Source organism: Camelus dromedarius, chromosome 10 (genome assembly GCF_036321535.1).
Source record: "Camelus dromedarius isolate mCamDro1 chromosome 10, mCamDro1.pat, whole genome shotgun sequence".
Lineage (NCBI taxonomy): Eukaryota > Metazoa > Chordata > Mammalia > Artiodactyla > Camelidae > Camelus > Camelus dromedarius.
This window is the reverse complement of record NC_087445.1, coordinates 51,328,460-51,345,109: the sequence shown is the minus strand read 5'-3', so window position 1 is coordinate 51,345,109 and position 16,650 is coordinate 51,328,460. Positions and strand designations below refer to the sequence as shown.

General features: G+C 36.9%; 1 protein-coding gene across 1 annotated transcript in view; it reads right to left on the bottom strand.

Annotated features, from left to right (window-relative positions):
- The window catches only part of TMEFF1 (transmembrane protein with EGF like and two follistatin like domains 1), a 71,701-nt gene that overhangs the window by 30,586 nt on the left and 24,465 nt on the right, over positions 1-16,650 (bottom strand). The window contains exons 3-5 of the mRNA XM_031450109.2: positions 15,236-15,365; positions 12,129-12,155; positions 11,080-11,176 (exon numbers count right to left, since the gene is read on the bottom strand). Coding sequence (XP_031305969.2) covers positions 11,080-11,176; positions 12,129-12,155; positions 15,236-15,365 — 254 coding nt within the window. The remainder of the gene's footprint in view (positions 1-11,079; positions 11,177-12,128; positions 12,156-15,235; positions 15,366-16,650) is intronic.

Genomic DNA, 16,650 nt, shown 5'->3' with positions numbered 1-16,650 from the left:
GAGATACACTGTACCTGGAATAGAAGAAACCTAGTACGGCTACATACCTGTATATATCAGACATAAGAGGCTTCGGGGCAAAATAGATTATGAGAAAGAAAGAAGGTTCCTTATAATAAAAACTTTTACTCACCAGCAAGATATAATAATTCTAAATATTTTTAAATAGTCTCAAAATTTATAAAGCTAAAATTGATAAAAACCACAATGAGAAACAGCCAAGTCCACCATAGTAGATTTTAACATGCGTCTCTCTATAACTCATGTATCAAGCAGATAAAATATCAATAAAACTGAAATATCTACAGATGAAAAAACATGAAGCTGGGATTTGCTTCAAAATATTTCCCCTAAAAAAAGGTGGAGAGAAGAAAAGACAAAACAAAGTTGGATTTTTTTTTACACTAACTAAAACTGAGTGATGGGTATATGGGGAGGGGCCCTCTTTTGTTTCTTCTCATTTTCTGTATGTTTAAAGATTTCCTTAATTCCTGGTGAATTAAAGACCTAAATGTGAAAGGCAAACTACAAAACACTTAGAAGATCAAATATAAGAAGGCTAACAAATGTTAACACTGAAATAAAGAAAATCTCACAAAGAGCATAAAAAAGAATCTACAAACCAAAAAATTACTACAGCCTATGTAACCAACAAATAATCAGTATCCAGAATACACACAAAAATTAATTTGAAAAGACTTGGAAGCAGATAAGAATATATGTGAAAAGCTGTTCAACCTGTTCGATAATCAAGAAAACATAAACCACAAGGAGACACCATCACATTCACTAAATAGACAAAAATTAAGAGAACAATACCAAGTGTTGGTAAAGATGAGGAGCAAAGGGAACTCTTATCCTCTGCTAGAGGGAGAACTTACTGGTATAACCACTTTAGAAAACTGGCATTATTACCAGGAAAAGCTGGACTTACACATGCCCAATAATTTCACTACTGAGTAAAGCCCTTGAAAATCTCTTACACATGCACACCAAAAGACATGCTAAGAATGTTCACAGAGCATTATTCATGAGATCGAAAGAATCCAAATGTCCATCAGTTGTAAAACGGCCTGTAAAAGGATGTGTCGAGCAACTGAATTCCATAAGGAGCTATGTGGCTTAACATGAATAAATCTCAAAAACATAATGCTGAGCAAAAGAAGGTACATACAGTGTGATTCCACTTAAACAAAACTCAAAATCAATCAAAAGCCAAATAATAATTATTAAGACATGTATCATGTGATAAAACTATTATAAAGAAAGCAAAGGAATGATTTCCACAAAATGCAGTAGAGTGGGTTGATCAAAGAAAAATGCGGTTGGGGAGGGTCATGGTGGGCAGCTTGAAAGCATTGACAATACCCAATTTCTTGACTTGGAGTCATAGTTTGTTTCATTTTTGTGCATTAAACCAAACGTGTTAAGTTTTCACAAACTTTTGAATGTGTGCTCTATTTCATAATTTAAATTAAGGCACCAGGAAAACATTTAAAATTCTTAAGAATATTTACTAACAAGTCAAAAATGGCTTTTACATTTTTAAAGGGGTAGGAGGGGGAGGAAAAAACAAGAATACGTGACAAAGATCATATGTGGCTCTCCAAGTGCAAAATATCTACCATCTGACCCTTTATAGAAAAACTTTGCCAACTCAAGGTTTAAGGGATAAAAGTGGGCAAAACTGGGGTGGCAGTAAAATAGAAATGGTGGCTAATATAAGAGTGTTATCATAGAACAGTTTCAGGAATGAGAAAAGGCCCAGCGTCAAAGGCAAGATACCACACCAATCTCATAAGGAGAAACGAGTGACCCAGCAGAGGGCATTGCAGCTCAGTAGGAACTGCATTCACTGAGCGTAGGGAGAGTCAGTGCTCCTCAATGGGATGGTATCACTGTGTTTAAGATCAGAAAACATGAGAGCAACTGTTTTCAGTAGCACGTGAGGAAAGAAAATGAAACGACCATCTCAAGGAATGTCCAGCTCAGTGAAACAGTCAGCAAAGGAGGACTGTAACAGACCCTAAAGGCCAGTGATACTACTGATTACAACGATTACAGGTATTTGTAGAGGGCAGGATGCCCACACAGGAGAGTGCACAGAAGTGGAAAGAAATCGCTTCAGCAAATATGCCAAATTCAAAACATTTAACAACCATTTACTCAGCAACTACTGTGCAGGTATAGTCACATCTGCGTCTTTAATCCTGATGACAAATTATGAACAGGGACGCTGAACATGAAAGAAGTTAAAGAGCCCAAGATCACAAACCTAACAAGCGACTGGGATGGTGTTCTCTCTACTCGTCACAGCTGTCACATAAAACAGACATCTCAGCGGGGAAAGAGACGAATGGAAGGAGGTAAGTGGTTGTTCTCCACATTGATATGATGAAAATCTTTTCACTAAATTGGCCCTGCTTTTCTCTCAAACACACCAGGGCCACTCTTGACTCAGGGCTTCCCTCTTCCCCAAACACTTTTCACTCTAACATCCACCTCCTTCAAGTTTTGTCTCAAATCCTAAAAGAATAGCCAAAAATTAAATCACTAAGCATCCATTTAAGAAATTAGAAAAAGAGCAATGAAATAAATCCAATGAAAACAAAAAAGGGAAAAATACAGATGACATGGATATGGATATAGATATATAAATACATCTCGGCAGAAACAGAGAACAAAGTTACAACAGAGAACATCAATAAAACTGAAACTTGGTTCTTTGAAAAGACTTTCAAATCAGCAAAGCAGGATGAGAGAAAAAGAGAGAAAACAATATCAGGACTGAAAAAAACCACAAATCATGGTTTAAAAGATAATAAAAGTTTATTGTAATTTTACGTCTGCAAGTTTGAAACCTTAGGTGAAATGAATAACTTAAAAAAAAATGAACTATTAAATTTGACCAAAAAGAAACAGAACCTAAATGGTACTATAATCATTAAAGAAATTAAATCAGTTTTTTTAAATGTCCTTCGAAGATAGCATCAGATCCAGGGGTTTTTTTTTAAAAAGAGAATTCGCAAGCACATTAATTCCATCACTCAATAAACAGATAATTTTATTCTTACACAAAATCATCTAAAGAATAGAAAAAATACTTCCTAATTCATTTTATAAGGCCATATATCCACATAAAAATAAAGTAACAGATTATACCTCATTGAATAAAAGTGAGTAAAAGAAAATCTCATCCTTATAGTAGATAGATTACCAACTAGTAATGCACAGGCAGAAAAAGATACTGCAATCATAAAATAAAAATAAGATGTTGTAAAAAGGAAGCACTATGAGAATTAAAATGAGCACTTAGAAATTAAAAAGTACAGGAGAAATGACAAACTCAAAAAAAGACTTGGAAGATAATGCTCAAGAAATCTCTCAGAAAGCATAGCAAACATTTTTTAAAATAGAAAACAGGAGAGAAAAGAAAATTAAAGGACTAGTCTAGAATGTCCAACATCCAAATAACAGAAGTGCCAGAAACAGAAAAGAGAGGAAAGTAAATCAGCAAAGAACTAACTGAAGAAAACTTCTCAAATCAGAAGTCAGTAAGTTTCTAGGAAAGAGTGTAACACTGAAATTTCATTATACTGGGGACCAAAAGAACATTCTACTTACTTCAAGAAAGAGAAAACAAATCATATACAAAAGACCAGGAATCAGAATGGCTTCAGACTTCACCTGGAAGCTACAGGACAACAGAGCAATGCTTTTACAGTTTTGAAGGAAAATCATCTCCCACCTAGAATTATGCACTCACCACGTTATAAATCAAATACTAGGTGTAGGATAAAAACATGTTAAACATACGATCTAATCTTGTACCCTTTCTCAAGAAGCTCCTGAAAGATACACTAAAATGAGAGTAAAACCAAGAAGTTAAAGGCAAAAAAATATATATATATATACACAAAGAAACAGAGTACCCTGTATAAGAGAGACATAAAGGAATTTCTAGGCTGATGCTTGTGGTATAACAAGCATCTTTGTCCCCTATTCCTGGCAGAGCTCCTAAAACCCTTAGATCTTTGAGTGATAAAAGTCTTCTTTATGCTAATGAGATGACTCATGGCTCCTTCCTTAATTCTGTGAGTCATTTTAGCAAATTATAGAACCTTATGGGAGGTCGTAGGAACCTCCAAATTAGTAGTTTGTTGAGCAGAAATTGCAGGAGACCTCACTGGCAGCTGGTGTCTAAAGGGGGTACAATTTGAGGGTCTGAACCTCTAACTTGTGGGGTCTATTCTAACTCCAAGTAGAGCATATCAGAACTGGAGAATTAAATTGGAGAATACCCAGTTGGTGTAGGAGAACTGGAGAACTGATTGTTGTCGGGAAAGACACAACACTGAAGGAAGACCCCAGGATGACAGCTTTATTAAGAGGGCAATGATCTCATACTGAAATAGTTTCATTCTGTGGACAGATGTGTTGCTGGCTGCCGTTACCAAGATGCCTAGTGCCACTGCGCCCTCTTATTAGACAGAGGACAGGATGTCCAGGTAAGCTTGGTCCCGATTCTTATCTGTACTTGCCTTGATGAAGTTCCCACTCTCCCTTCCAAATCAACTGCCCAAACCAAAGCACACTCACCTAACTGCCATACTTCTTAGAGCTGGAGGTCAGCTACAGTGGGACTAGAAGTAGAGAACACAGAGCAGTCCACTCTCTGACCGCATTTCTACCAGTCACCCATCCGTACCTGGTGACACTAGAGTCCAGCCAGACGTCTCAGCTGTGACCGCTATGATGTTCCCCATGACTCACTCATGGTCTTGCCTACTGGCTTCCTCAGAAGGGAATCTTATAAACTCTCCAGGAAGACTAAAGCCAGACTCTGACCTGAAGACTGTTTTATGGGTCTTTTCCTGCAACCCTTCAGCTAATGTTGCCGGTTAGGTCAACACTCGGTACCATTAATTTGGCAATAGTCTATTTTGTACCCTAGGTGTTAGGTACCCAGGTGAAGTATTCTCTAAATTGCATGTGTATGTTTTAAACACATCTGTATGCAAAATGTACATTTTACAAAAAAAAGTTTTAAATAAAGAGTAGAGCAGAAGTTAGAGCATGCTGCCATTAGTTTAAAAAAAGGAAAGGAAGAGAATACGTGTACATACTAGCTTGTACAAGCGAAAAATATCTCTGGGAGATTAAATAAGAAACAGATCAGTGACTGTCTCTGGTGCAGACAACTGTGTAGCTGTGGAACAGGGGTGGGAAACAGACCTTTTCCTGTAAAGCCTTTTAAAGCTTCTGAATTTCTGACACTGTGAATTTCAAAGGCATGAATGCATACATATATAAATAAATGAATAAATTCAATGACTTCTCTAATTTAGCTCTATGATTTTAGCAAATCACAACTCTTGAGTCTTTGATCATAGGGCTAATACCTCAAACACTGGTGACAGAATCAAATAAGCTTTTGTAAAAAGCCCTTTGAAACCATCAAATACTATGTACATCTGAAAGGTATTATTATTGCAAAATATATATCCCCTTGTCTCTTCCTTTCTCCTCACAGTACACAGAAAGTGTCATTCCTTCTCCATATGGTTAAGTTTTATTTGGCAGTTAGGAAAACACTGGTTTAAACTAATTCATGTGATATTATTCAGATTTAACAAACGCCTAACAAAGCCTGCAACAATTCACCTACAGCAAGTTCTTTACAATAATACTAGTCTTTTCTCACAAATGCTAAATCCTCACATCGACCCTGTATGCAGCTCTAAGTAAGTAAGCCCTTGTGGGAACTGCCAAGAGTTGAACAAGACCTACAGAGGGACCCTAAGATACCCATTCTTACGGCAAGTTCATCCAATATAGAAATTAGTAAGACGAAGTCCCTGCACTCAGGGAACCCACAACCTGTTAGTGATCCCAACAGTTAGTGCTATGCAGAGGTTGTTTCACAAGTACCAGGAGGAACACAGAGTTGGACACCTAACTCACAGGGACAGCAGAAAGAGAAAGGGAGGCTGCTGGGAAGAGGCGCTAAAGTCATGCTTCATCCAAGTCTAGAAGGATGAATAGGAACTAAACAAGCTGGTAAATGGTGATGGGACCCCAGGCAGAGAGAATAATAGAGGCAAATTATCAAAGGGTAACAGTCTAACCTCTCAAAAGAAACTAACTGGCAGTTGTATAAAACTACAGGAAGGTATTTCTGGACAAAGGAGCCTGTCATTGTTAACATCTGGGTTATACTTTGTATAAAATAATGTTTAATAGTGTTTATTCCCTGTTAGCAGAGGAAAAGAGATAGCATACAATTATTTTTCCATTATAATCTAAGGGGCCATGATAAAAATTTATTAAATTTAAATCATTTTAAAAGTGTTATATTCTAAATATCCAGAGTCAAGCAATGTTAAATGATGAAAATTAACATCATCTCTGATTAGGAGGAAGTAAGAGGTCAAGAGTAGATAATGGTAGGAAAGTACATTGCTTATTCTTTTAAAAAGCATATGCAGCTTCCAGAAAGGAGGACGTAATGGAGGACCCAGATGCAGTGCATTACTCTGTTTAAACAAGGAAAAAGATTTCTTTGCATGTTCCTAGGGAGAGGCTTATCAGATTGTTAACAGTGGCCAGCAATTGTGTCCAAATGGAATATGGTACCACAGATGACAAAGATGTCCAGCAGGTGGATTAACTGCTTCTCAGCATTGCCTGTCATACTGCACACCTACATGGTTCTTTCTCTCAGCAACTCAGAGCTTATATCACTCAGGGGGAAAAAGGGAACAGCATCTCCAAAGAGACTGACATCAAAGAGGCAGGGGAGCAGGAACAATTTCCATAAATCACATGGCAAACAAAGTTCAAATGAATAATTGGAGGATTTTTATAACTAATTTGTATTGAAATTATGCCAGGTGATTTTACAGACTCCTCAAACCATTCATGGCAGGGATTTAGGTCAAGAATATAAAAGGTCTAGCTAGCTGGGTGAAGGAGTTCTATGACTATCTGGCCCCACTGTCTGGACAAAAGCTGAGGGCTATCTTTACTGATAATCTCAGCCTTGCGCAGATTAGAAATACTGATTAGGTAAAGAGGGGGTGTGGTTGCTAAGAATATATGGTTTAAGTAATACAATTTCCGGGGGTGGGGGATGTATAGCTTCAGTGGTAGAGCATATGCTCTGCATGCATGAGCTCCTGGGTTCAATTCCCAGTACCTCCTCTAAAAATAAATAAACCAAATACCTCCCCCCTAAAAATAAATATAATTCACTGTGAAGCAGGTACTGTTTCCAAGTTGTAACACTTAAGCAGAAAGTCCATCCACTATTTCACAACAGTCACAATGGAATACAGAATCCTCACCTATGTGCCTCTCAGAAGCAAAAATAATTTAAATCATAAATAAATCAAAATAGCCACCAAGCAGACAAGACAAAATACATGCACTATGTGAAGTTAATGGACTTCACTTAGAAGAACTTACTTAGTCTTTTTACATTTAGAATTTATTCCTACATTAGCTACAGTTCCTACAAGCATATTGTTTCCCATTCCAGGGAAGCAGAGAAGCAAATTAATAAATTGTAGTCATCTACAGTCTGGCTCATTGACAAGGGACACTGACAGCACCCAGAAGCAGCAGCTAAGAGCCTAACACAGAAGAAAAAACATTTTTAAAAAACAGATGTAACAACCCAAAACACAAAGCAGAATGGATATTTAAGTGTAGGGGTGAAATAACCACCACAGAGAACATCAGTGGCCTCTGAGAACATCACAGCATTACACTCAAGTGTGCACAATACGATGGATAAATCCCTTGTCATGAGACCTGTGTTCTGGTTCTGTTGCTTAATCACAAGCCACTCAGCCTCTTCTAAACACAGCTTCACCTGTAAAATCAGGATTATACTTACTTGCCCTACTCACCAGACAGACAGGCATAAAGAGCTGAAAAAATAATTTATATAACAATGTTTGAAAACTGTAACACACTGTACAATGTGCGACTTTAAGAATATGTTAAAATACGTTCTGTATACTGTTTAAGAAGACAACATATTTAAATAAATTTCCATTTGAGGCTGGAAGCCCCATAAAAAGACCAGCAGGACCCCCAAGCAGGGCCACTACTCTCCTGCCAGCACCATCTGGTTCCCTGGCCCAGAGGCTCTATCTCACTTTTGCCTCTGAAACAGCTTACTTACCCCTAAAATTCTATTGGTTCCCTGAGCTCACTTCTGATTGGTTATTTCCTTCACTTTTGAGTGGTCCACTTCCCTAACTTCTGATTGGCCCATTTGCAGTACTTCATTTGCATGGAGCTCACTCCTGATTAGATATTTCTCTCACTCCTGATTGGTCCATTCCCCTCACTCGTGATTGGTTGTTTCTCTCACTCCTGATTGGTCTATTTTCTACAAACCTTGTTCCTAGTTGGTCAACTTCTGTTATACTTTATTTGCATATGATGTTGCAAAGTGTAAAACTGACAGCCTATAAAGGCCTGTGTAAACCTACAGACAGGATCCAGAGCTTGGAGTGTTAACTCCTCTGGGCTCGCTGGCGTAATAAACCTGAGTTCTCCAACTCTCCGAGTGCTGCTTGGTCTCTCGCCCAGATCCAGGTTACTGTCCCAACTGAGCTGTAACACATTTTTCTGCAACACATTTAAATGGCTAAATAAAAAATCAGCACTTCTCTTAGTAGCAGAAAATTAACTTACATTGTACCATTTATCCCCTCCCCCAATTTGCCAGATTTTTAAAAAACTATTAGCAAGAAAAAAAGAAATATTTTAAAAAGAAAAATTTTAGCTGCCCTTTGGAAACCAGGTAGGTTATATAGCATTTCCTCTGACAGGAAAGGCATTTCAAAATGAGAAAAGGTAAAATATTTTAAAATGAAAAATGAATACCCATACCTAGAAATATAATATGAAATAAAATATCTATTATAGTTACATTACAGAGTAATATTTTTCAAACTTGCTCGTAATCACTAGTGGATTATGAAATCAATTTAGTGGGCCACTACCAGCATTTGTTAAGAAAATGGGATAGAAAATATGAGAGTACATTACTTTTCATAAAGGTTAAGTATTATTTCATAGCATTTTCTTTTACTTACTATGTATTATTACTATGTGTATATGCACTTATCTTCCAAGTAAAGGTGCCAATGCTTCCTTAATGTTTTCCTATTACTGAGTCAATGTCCTGGCCTGGACTTGGCTGCCTGTCCTGGTCTATGTGCTCCTTGGGAGGCTCCTCAGCCTGCATGCTCCTTACTACTGGTAAGTCCTTCCCTGGTCTATTATGCCCCCATTCCTTAAGCTTACAGCCTGTGTCTGCAAGAACAGTTATAAGCTCTCAAACAGACACACACAAAATTAATTTAATATATACAACAGAGTTGCTCTGATTGGGCACAGGCTACATATTGTATCATGAGGAGGTGTACGTAGAAGAATGTACAGTTTACCATGTAGATGTCATACTGGACCACCTCTGAAACTAGATGGAATCCATTCTACTTCCAAGCAAAAGATCTCTCTCTCTCTCCCTCAGATAAGGGATGAAAAATGATAGCAAGGAAATGTATAAAATAGGACTGAACAGAGGTACTACCAAAGGAATAACAACAGATCAACAGACCAGGTCAATCATTGACAGCTGTTTTGACTCTGAACACTATGATAGAACAGTCCTAAGAAAAAACAATGAAAAGAACTAAATCTCTACAGAAACACACACACACGCGCGCGCGCTTCATCACAACATATCATTGGTACAAAGCAAGAAGACAGAATAACATCTACCTGGTCTCTCTGCAAGTTCACATTGCTATCATTTCTCTCACATTCTACAGACCAGAATCTACTCTGGAAACATGTTATTCCAAATCAAACCACTCTGTTTGAACTAGATGGACACATATCAATCCAAGTGACCAAAATGCAGAAACAGCAAACTTGGGTTCTGCTGAATTCACTTTTTACTGAACTTGTCTTTTGCCAATTCTCACCTACTTTGAAGCAAATCATCAGACACTTAATTTTACTAAGTGCCAGACAAAAAGCTGATTCTGTACCAAAATTCTGAAAACATGGTGATCCTAATTTGTAAAACTCACTTTGGGCATTAATGTTAATTAAATCATATTCTCATGGTTCAGTGAAAGGCTCAAATATGCATGTAAGGGCTAAATAAAACATGAGACTGGAAAATACATAGGGCAAATATGTTATGAGTAAGAAAGAGAGTGGAAATCTCTATTTTTAAAAAAGTGCTTGAAAATATGCACTAAGGGGACATGGAGGAAATGAAGAAGACCCATTTGTGCTACATAAGCCCCTGAAGACAGCACTAAAGCTTTTGGAATCAACTAAGCAGAAGGCAAGCACCACAGGGAAATGAAAGAAGGGTGAGACTGGGAATAAACAGGAACCTGGTGAAAGGAAGAAACAAACACGAATGCGTTGACAATGTCTATATTGTTACTACTCCACCAAACAACCGGAGTGCTCTGCAAATTGGACAGACAATGCTGTCCAGCTACAAAACCCACTTAGTGAAGGCTGAATATGAGTGAGAAAATAAAACAATATAATGTCAGTCTCTGCAGATGACACTTCCATAATATACTTTTTACTTACTATGTAATATTTACTTACTATATTTAAAATTTTGAAAGTTTTGGATTTTTTTAAGACATTGATATCTCTGAAAAGCTTGTGTATAAAAATGCAAGAAAAAGTGTTTATTATTGATACCAGCTGAAAATACAACAGTAAGATAATTCCGAGTAAGAGTATTTCTGATAAGTAAAATTAGCATCTGGTATAAAATATATAAAACTATCAATGAAAAAAAGGCAGAGATAAAACCAAAAAAACTGTAAATGGCTTTGTTCTAAAACACTTAAACTCACTTAAATAGCTATAGTATTATACCAACTTAAAAGCCAACAGATTAGCATTAAAATAAAAGGCACACACAAAATACACAGAAGCAGGTTAAATGACACCTTTCTATAATATAATGCTGATGATTAACCTCCCAGTAAGTTTATCCCTTTCCCTCCATCAACTCACCCAACATTTTCTGCATCTTCATCACACTCAGCTTTGTATTTGCAAGGTCCACACTTGGAGTGTTTTCTGTGAACTTCTACCCCTGACCCTTCCTCTTCTGTTTAAAAAGAAAAATTAAAATTTCAACCACAAGTTGGGATCCTCTCCAGATATGCTTCATGTTTTCAGCAGCCATTATCCTATCCCTGGGGAAAATGTACCCAAGCTCTTGAAAACAATCAGTTCCAAAAATCTATCAATGCTTGAGTCCAAAAACGCTGTCAACACCGAGTACAACATATTCTGTGAAAAAACAAGCACTGCGGCTACCAGAATAATCCCTTAGTCTATGTACAATGGAATAATATGGTAGGTCTTGATAAATCTTTAAAAGAATTACTATAACATTAAATTAGAGGGGGGGGGGAAACATGAGCAATAAATTTGCAATATAGTCCAGTGATTACCCTACAGAAATAGCCTGTGCAATGCTGGTTGGCAGATAAGTGATCAAACACAACAAAGTCTAACCACCACCTTTTCATCACATCAATTTCACACCTACCTTTATAACTACGTAACAGGCAATTCCAGAGTTTAAAAAAAACTATCTCTAAATTTTAAAAAGGAAAGGGCTCTCTTTACAAAGGACTTGCCCTTTTCTACTCTGCCATGTAGCACAGCCAAAAACACCCAGGATGCAGAAGGGTGTGGGTTGCCTATGATCCAGCACAACACACAGCACACACTACCAGCCCCCAACTCAGCTCACACCCCACATTTAGGGGACCTTACATTTCTGGGTCTCAACTAAAGTGGATCCTATCCTAATCATCTCAAACCAGGCAAGGAGATCAGTTCTGGGGCCAATCTAGGTTTACTCAAGGGATTTCCAGTCTGGTTGGGAAAGCACACCTTTCTCAGGAGGTGTCAATCAGGAGAGAAGGCATTATAAGGAAAGTACACAAACCTAACATGCCTCTTTGGTAATTTTCCAAACTTGCTATTTTGGGTGTCTACCTAAAAAACTGAAAGAAAAACAAACCTTTTAAAGGGTGCTTGGAACTTACCTCCCTCTCCAGATCCAGAGCCATTATCTGAGAAGAAAAACAAAGAATGAACATGAACACTTTTCCTGAAATTTCATCTTATCAAATAGTATAATTTCTTCTCCAAAATCAAATCTTGAGATCCATTCTCATGAAGCCCTCTTTTCATTTTTCTTGATATTTAACAGTTTATTCTTATATACCTATTTCGTACCTTTCTCTGCATATAAATTCCTTGGACACATAATCATCTATGCCTCATATATCTTTGCAGCCCATTCAGGAAAATCCAGGTGCCTTGCACAGAGTAGAAGAATTGTAAATATTGTAAAATAAAAATATTGTAAAGTAAATGGCTAAATAGAAATAATTTTAATCAACTCATTTAAAAGGTAGAAGAAATTTTTAATTATGTTAAAGCTTGAGAGGAATAATTAATAAACTACTTTTATTAGAAACAGGAAAAGAGCTTTGGGTCTTGCTTCAAAAACCTTCTTAATGAAATCTGTGGTTAAAGGCCAAAAGCCAAAAGGTATGATAAGCCCCAAGATTTAGACATTTTCATATTACTGATGAAATTAACTTCCTCTAGGAAACCTAACAACAAGGAATCTCACCAAGGTGTAGGTGTGAAACTTACTAGTGAAATTAAAGAGCCTCCCCCTTAAAGTTACCAGCAAGAAGCCAGTCTAAAGTGTAATTAATTTAGAATATTTATTTTATAATCCTAAAAGAACCAACATCTAGCACAGAGCATGTTGAAAAGAGGGTAACACTGTAGTATCAACAGCATGGAGCAGCAAAAAAGCTGAGATGGCAAATGATGAACTTGACACTTTATCCAGCACCTCGTAGGGAGGATGATTTCCTAGAGAACCCGTACCAGTTCTTCAAATAGTTTTCTAGAATGAGAGTCACCCTAAACAGTAACGTTCCCTTCCCTTCAATCTCCTGCAGACAATAAATTCCCAAACACAGTAGAACAGGAGGAACCACAAGAATATGTATTTTATGTAGCACCACCCACTGCAAATCTTCATGAGATTTTATACTAAGTCTTAAACTGTGTTCAATTTTGATTGATCAACCATAAAAAAAATTACATCTTCTCTAAGTAAGAGGAAAAGAAAGAGTAAAAGAGCAGGAAAAAAGACAAGGAAGAAGGGAACTCAATTTTAAATTGTTATGACCAAACTTAGGAAAACTCCTTTTTCCTTCTAGTCCACATACACTGACTGGATACATAATATGTGCCAGACAACACGGTCAGTGATAGGAATAAACTGATAAATAAGACAGTCCCAGTGCATGAGATACTCATTCCCAACCTCTTTTTCAACTCACATCCAATTTTACTAAGTATAATATCTCACACTTTCCTTAAGGGTCTTTTAAAATTCTGAAATAAATTAAATATTGTGACTACTCTGATAATGAGGCTGAGTTCCTCTTGTAGATCATATTTTCACTGGACACACACCATCCCCCATCCCAACCCTGAGATTATGATTTACCTTCCTAGGCGGGGCAAAGTACCTTCCTGAGATCTGACTGAAGGCAGACATGTCAGATAAATGAAATCAGTATGTAATATACATAGAGCTATGCTCAAAGTGTGAACAAACTGTGCCACGAGAAAAGGCTTAAGTTCAACCTCAAAGCATAAGAAAGGAGTTTTCAAATGAGCAAGAGAGAATGTTACTTCCAGCACAGGGTACAGGACTAATACCAGACCAAATGACATGAACAACACTGGCTCCACCCAGCAAATAACAAGATCAATACAGCACCTCATAGCTTAGCTAATTCAGTCCTCACTCAACAACCCCAGGAGATGATATCCATTTAACAATTTAGGTATGTAATTAGGGCTCAGAGCAGTTAAGTGACTTGCCCAAGGTCACACAGTAAATAAGAGCTGGAGTTACTTTACAGTCAGGTCTTTTTACCCTAGTGCAGTGCTCTTTCCAACCTACCACTCTGCTTCCTAATGTTTAACATTCACTGCGTATCAAAGCAGTTGGTGTCTTAAACACAGACTCCTCATAAATGATGCATAATTAATTTGGGATTGTAAATAACTCCATATTCTTTTTAGTTTCCAAATCAAGTCTGTGAAACACAATGTACTTAGAGAAGTATTTAAGGACCATATCAAACAACAGTCCACTGGCCTGAGAATGCAATAATGATACCATGCACCTAATTATTTAGAGTATGGAAAATAATTTGGCCTTGTCCAAAGAGAGGTCTGGCCTTTGCCCTCAGCTTCTGGAAGGCAATTGATGTTTAGGAGAGGTGCTGACCACATCAGATCTTAGGGTGGGGCCAGCCACACCAGAAAGACCAACCACACAATTCAGAGTAGGGGCTCTGGGTCATATGTTATTAGTGAAACTACAGTTTGAGATCAACCACATGGACAATCAAGCAATCATGCTTATGTAATGGAGCCCCAATAAAAATTCCGAATACAGTACTGTAACATATAGGAAAAGAAAGGAAATGAAGTAATCATTAGTCTCCACCTTTACTGCTAACCTTCACACAATAATTCTATTACAATACCTCAGCTTGCATTCCGGCCCCTAAATGCAAACGTGAGTAAGAAACTAATGTTAATGCCTCCCGATTAACCACTACCAATTTAGGAAAGACAAGAGAAGGAAATAAATACAAATAACCAGGGGGAGGTAGGTAATACGGGTTGCGGACAGAAAAGAGAAGATATAAAAAGAGACACGTAACACTAATGAATTTCTAGGGAGAGTCCCCACCCCTTCCCCACCTCCCAGGATAAAAAGCAACAAAACTGATACCATAGCATTTCCCATCCCTAACCTTATTCTGTCCAATGTTCAAACCATAAGGCAAAAGATACATGACGTCTCCACCAAAAAAGGCATTAGGCATTAAAAACGCACTAAGAAGTAATGAAGTCAGTACAAGACCACCTGGAGTTAAAAAGCAACATGAAATGGGGGTGAACAAAAAGACCTCCCCACTCCCCACATAATCACCACCAATTCATACAGTAGTTTGGGGAATACACCTCTGACTGAAAACGGCCTTTTAGAAAATACAGCGGAACCACTTCCAACATTTCTTCAAAAGAGTATCACACATACCAGAGTAGCATGGTCCTCTAGCTACTACTGTTATCTCTTTCTGGTGCTTACAAGCAGCCCTTCTGAGAAAGCATTCATTTTGATAAGTGTCCCCATTTGATCCACAGACGGGAATGTAATTTGTATGGCACTGCAAAAGAAACAAAAATAAATTCTCAGAACTAGGCATGAATATTAATAGTTTATTTCATATTCATGAGTGCAATACCATAGTATTATGACATACTTCTACTACAAAAGAGTTTGTTCTTTTATCTGGTTTTTAAAAAAGAAGAGTTAAGCTACTTTCTCATACTCTTTCTCATATTCATAATGAAAATACCTATCAACTACCCACAAAAATGGAAGTGAAAATCCCTACCCTATCTACTTCACTTGTTTGTGATCCAGGGAGATAATATAAGAGGAAATTCTTGCCAATGTTTGTACTGAGTTTACTTGCCAATTAGTTTGTACTAATTATGTAATGTCATTTTATTATCAAAATTCATTTATTCAATACCTCTAGTACACAAAGTCCCAAGGTAAATGCTATAGAAGACCTATGAGCTCTGTTCTCAGAGAACTTACAATCTTGTTAGAGAGCCAAATGGGAAAAAAAAATGTACATATATTAGATCATGCACTAAATCAAAAGGATAGACAATAAGTATAATATCTAATACCCATTAAATTGGAGCATTCAAGAGAAGCCTCCTCAGAGAAAGTGAAAAGTGAATGGGCCTTGAACAATTAGTAGAAATGAGACAGATGAAAAGAAAAAAGATGATACAGGTTTGAAAAATGACACTAAATTGGTATGTTTTAAAAACTTTAAAACTTCTTCTATATGTCAAAAATATCATAAAGAACTAAAGTTTTAAACTCTGGGGAAAACACTGTTAATAAGACACAAGTTATGATTACTAAAATATAGTACAGATTAATAAAAAATGGACAAAAGACAAATTTACAGAAAAATTACAAATGGCCAGTACATTAAAAATGCTGATCTTCAGTAGCAGAATTATACACTAAAATGAGATGCTATTTTTAGTTTATAAAATTGGCCACTAGACAAACAAAAAATTCAATTTGGTGAGCAAACCCATATACCTGCTGTGGTAATTTAAACTGGCTCAATCTTTTGAGAACATAATTTAACAATACATTTCAAAAGTCCCATAAAAGCAATGCTGTTTTTGATTTAGAATCACACATTCAGGGATCTATCTGAAGGAAACTATTGTAGATCAAAATTTATTACAGCCATTTCAAATGGAAATGTATTCATATCAAAAATGTAGAAACAACCTAAATATCCCACAAGGCAATGTTTATTTAAAGCATGTTATATCTGTTCCAGGAATTAATATTGCAGTCATTGAGAATTACCCTTTTTAAGAATACTGTGTGACAGAAAAAGATAATACAAT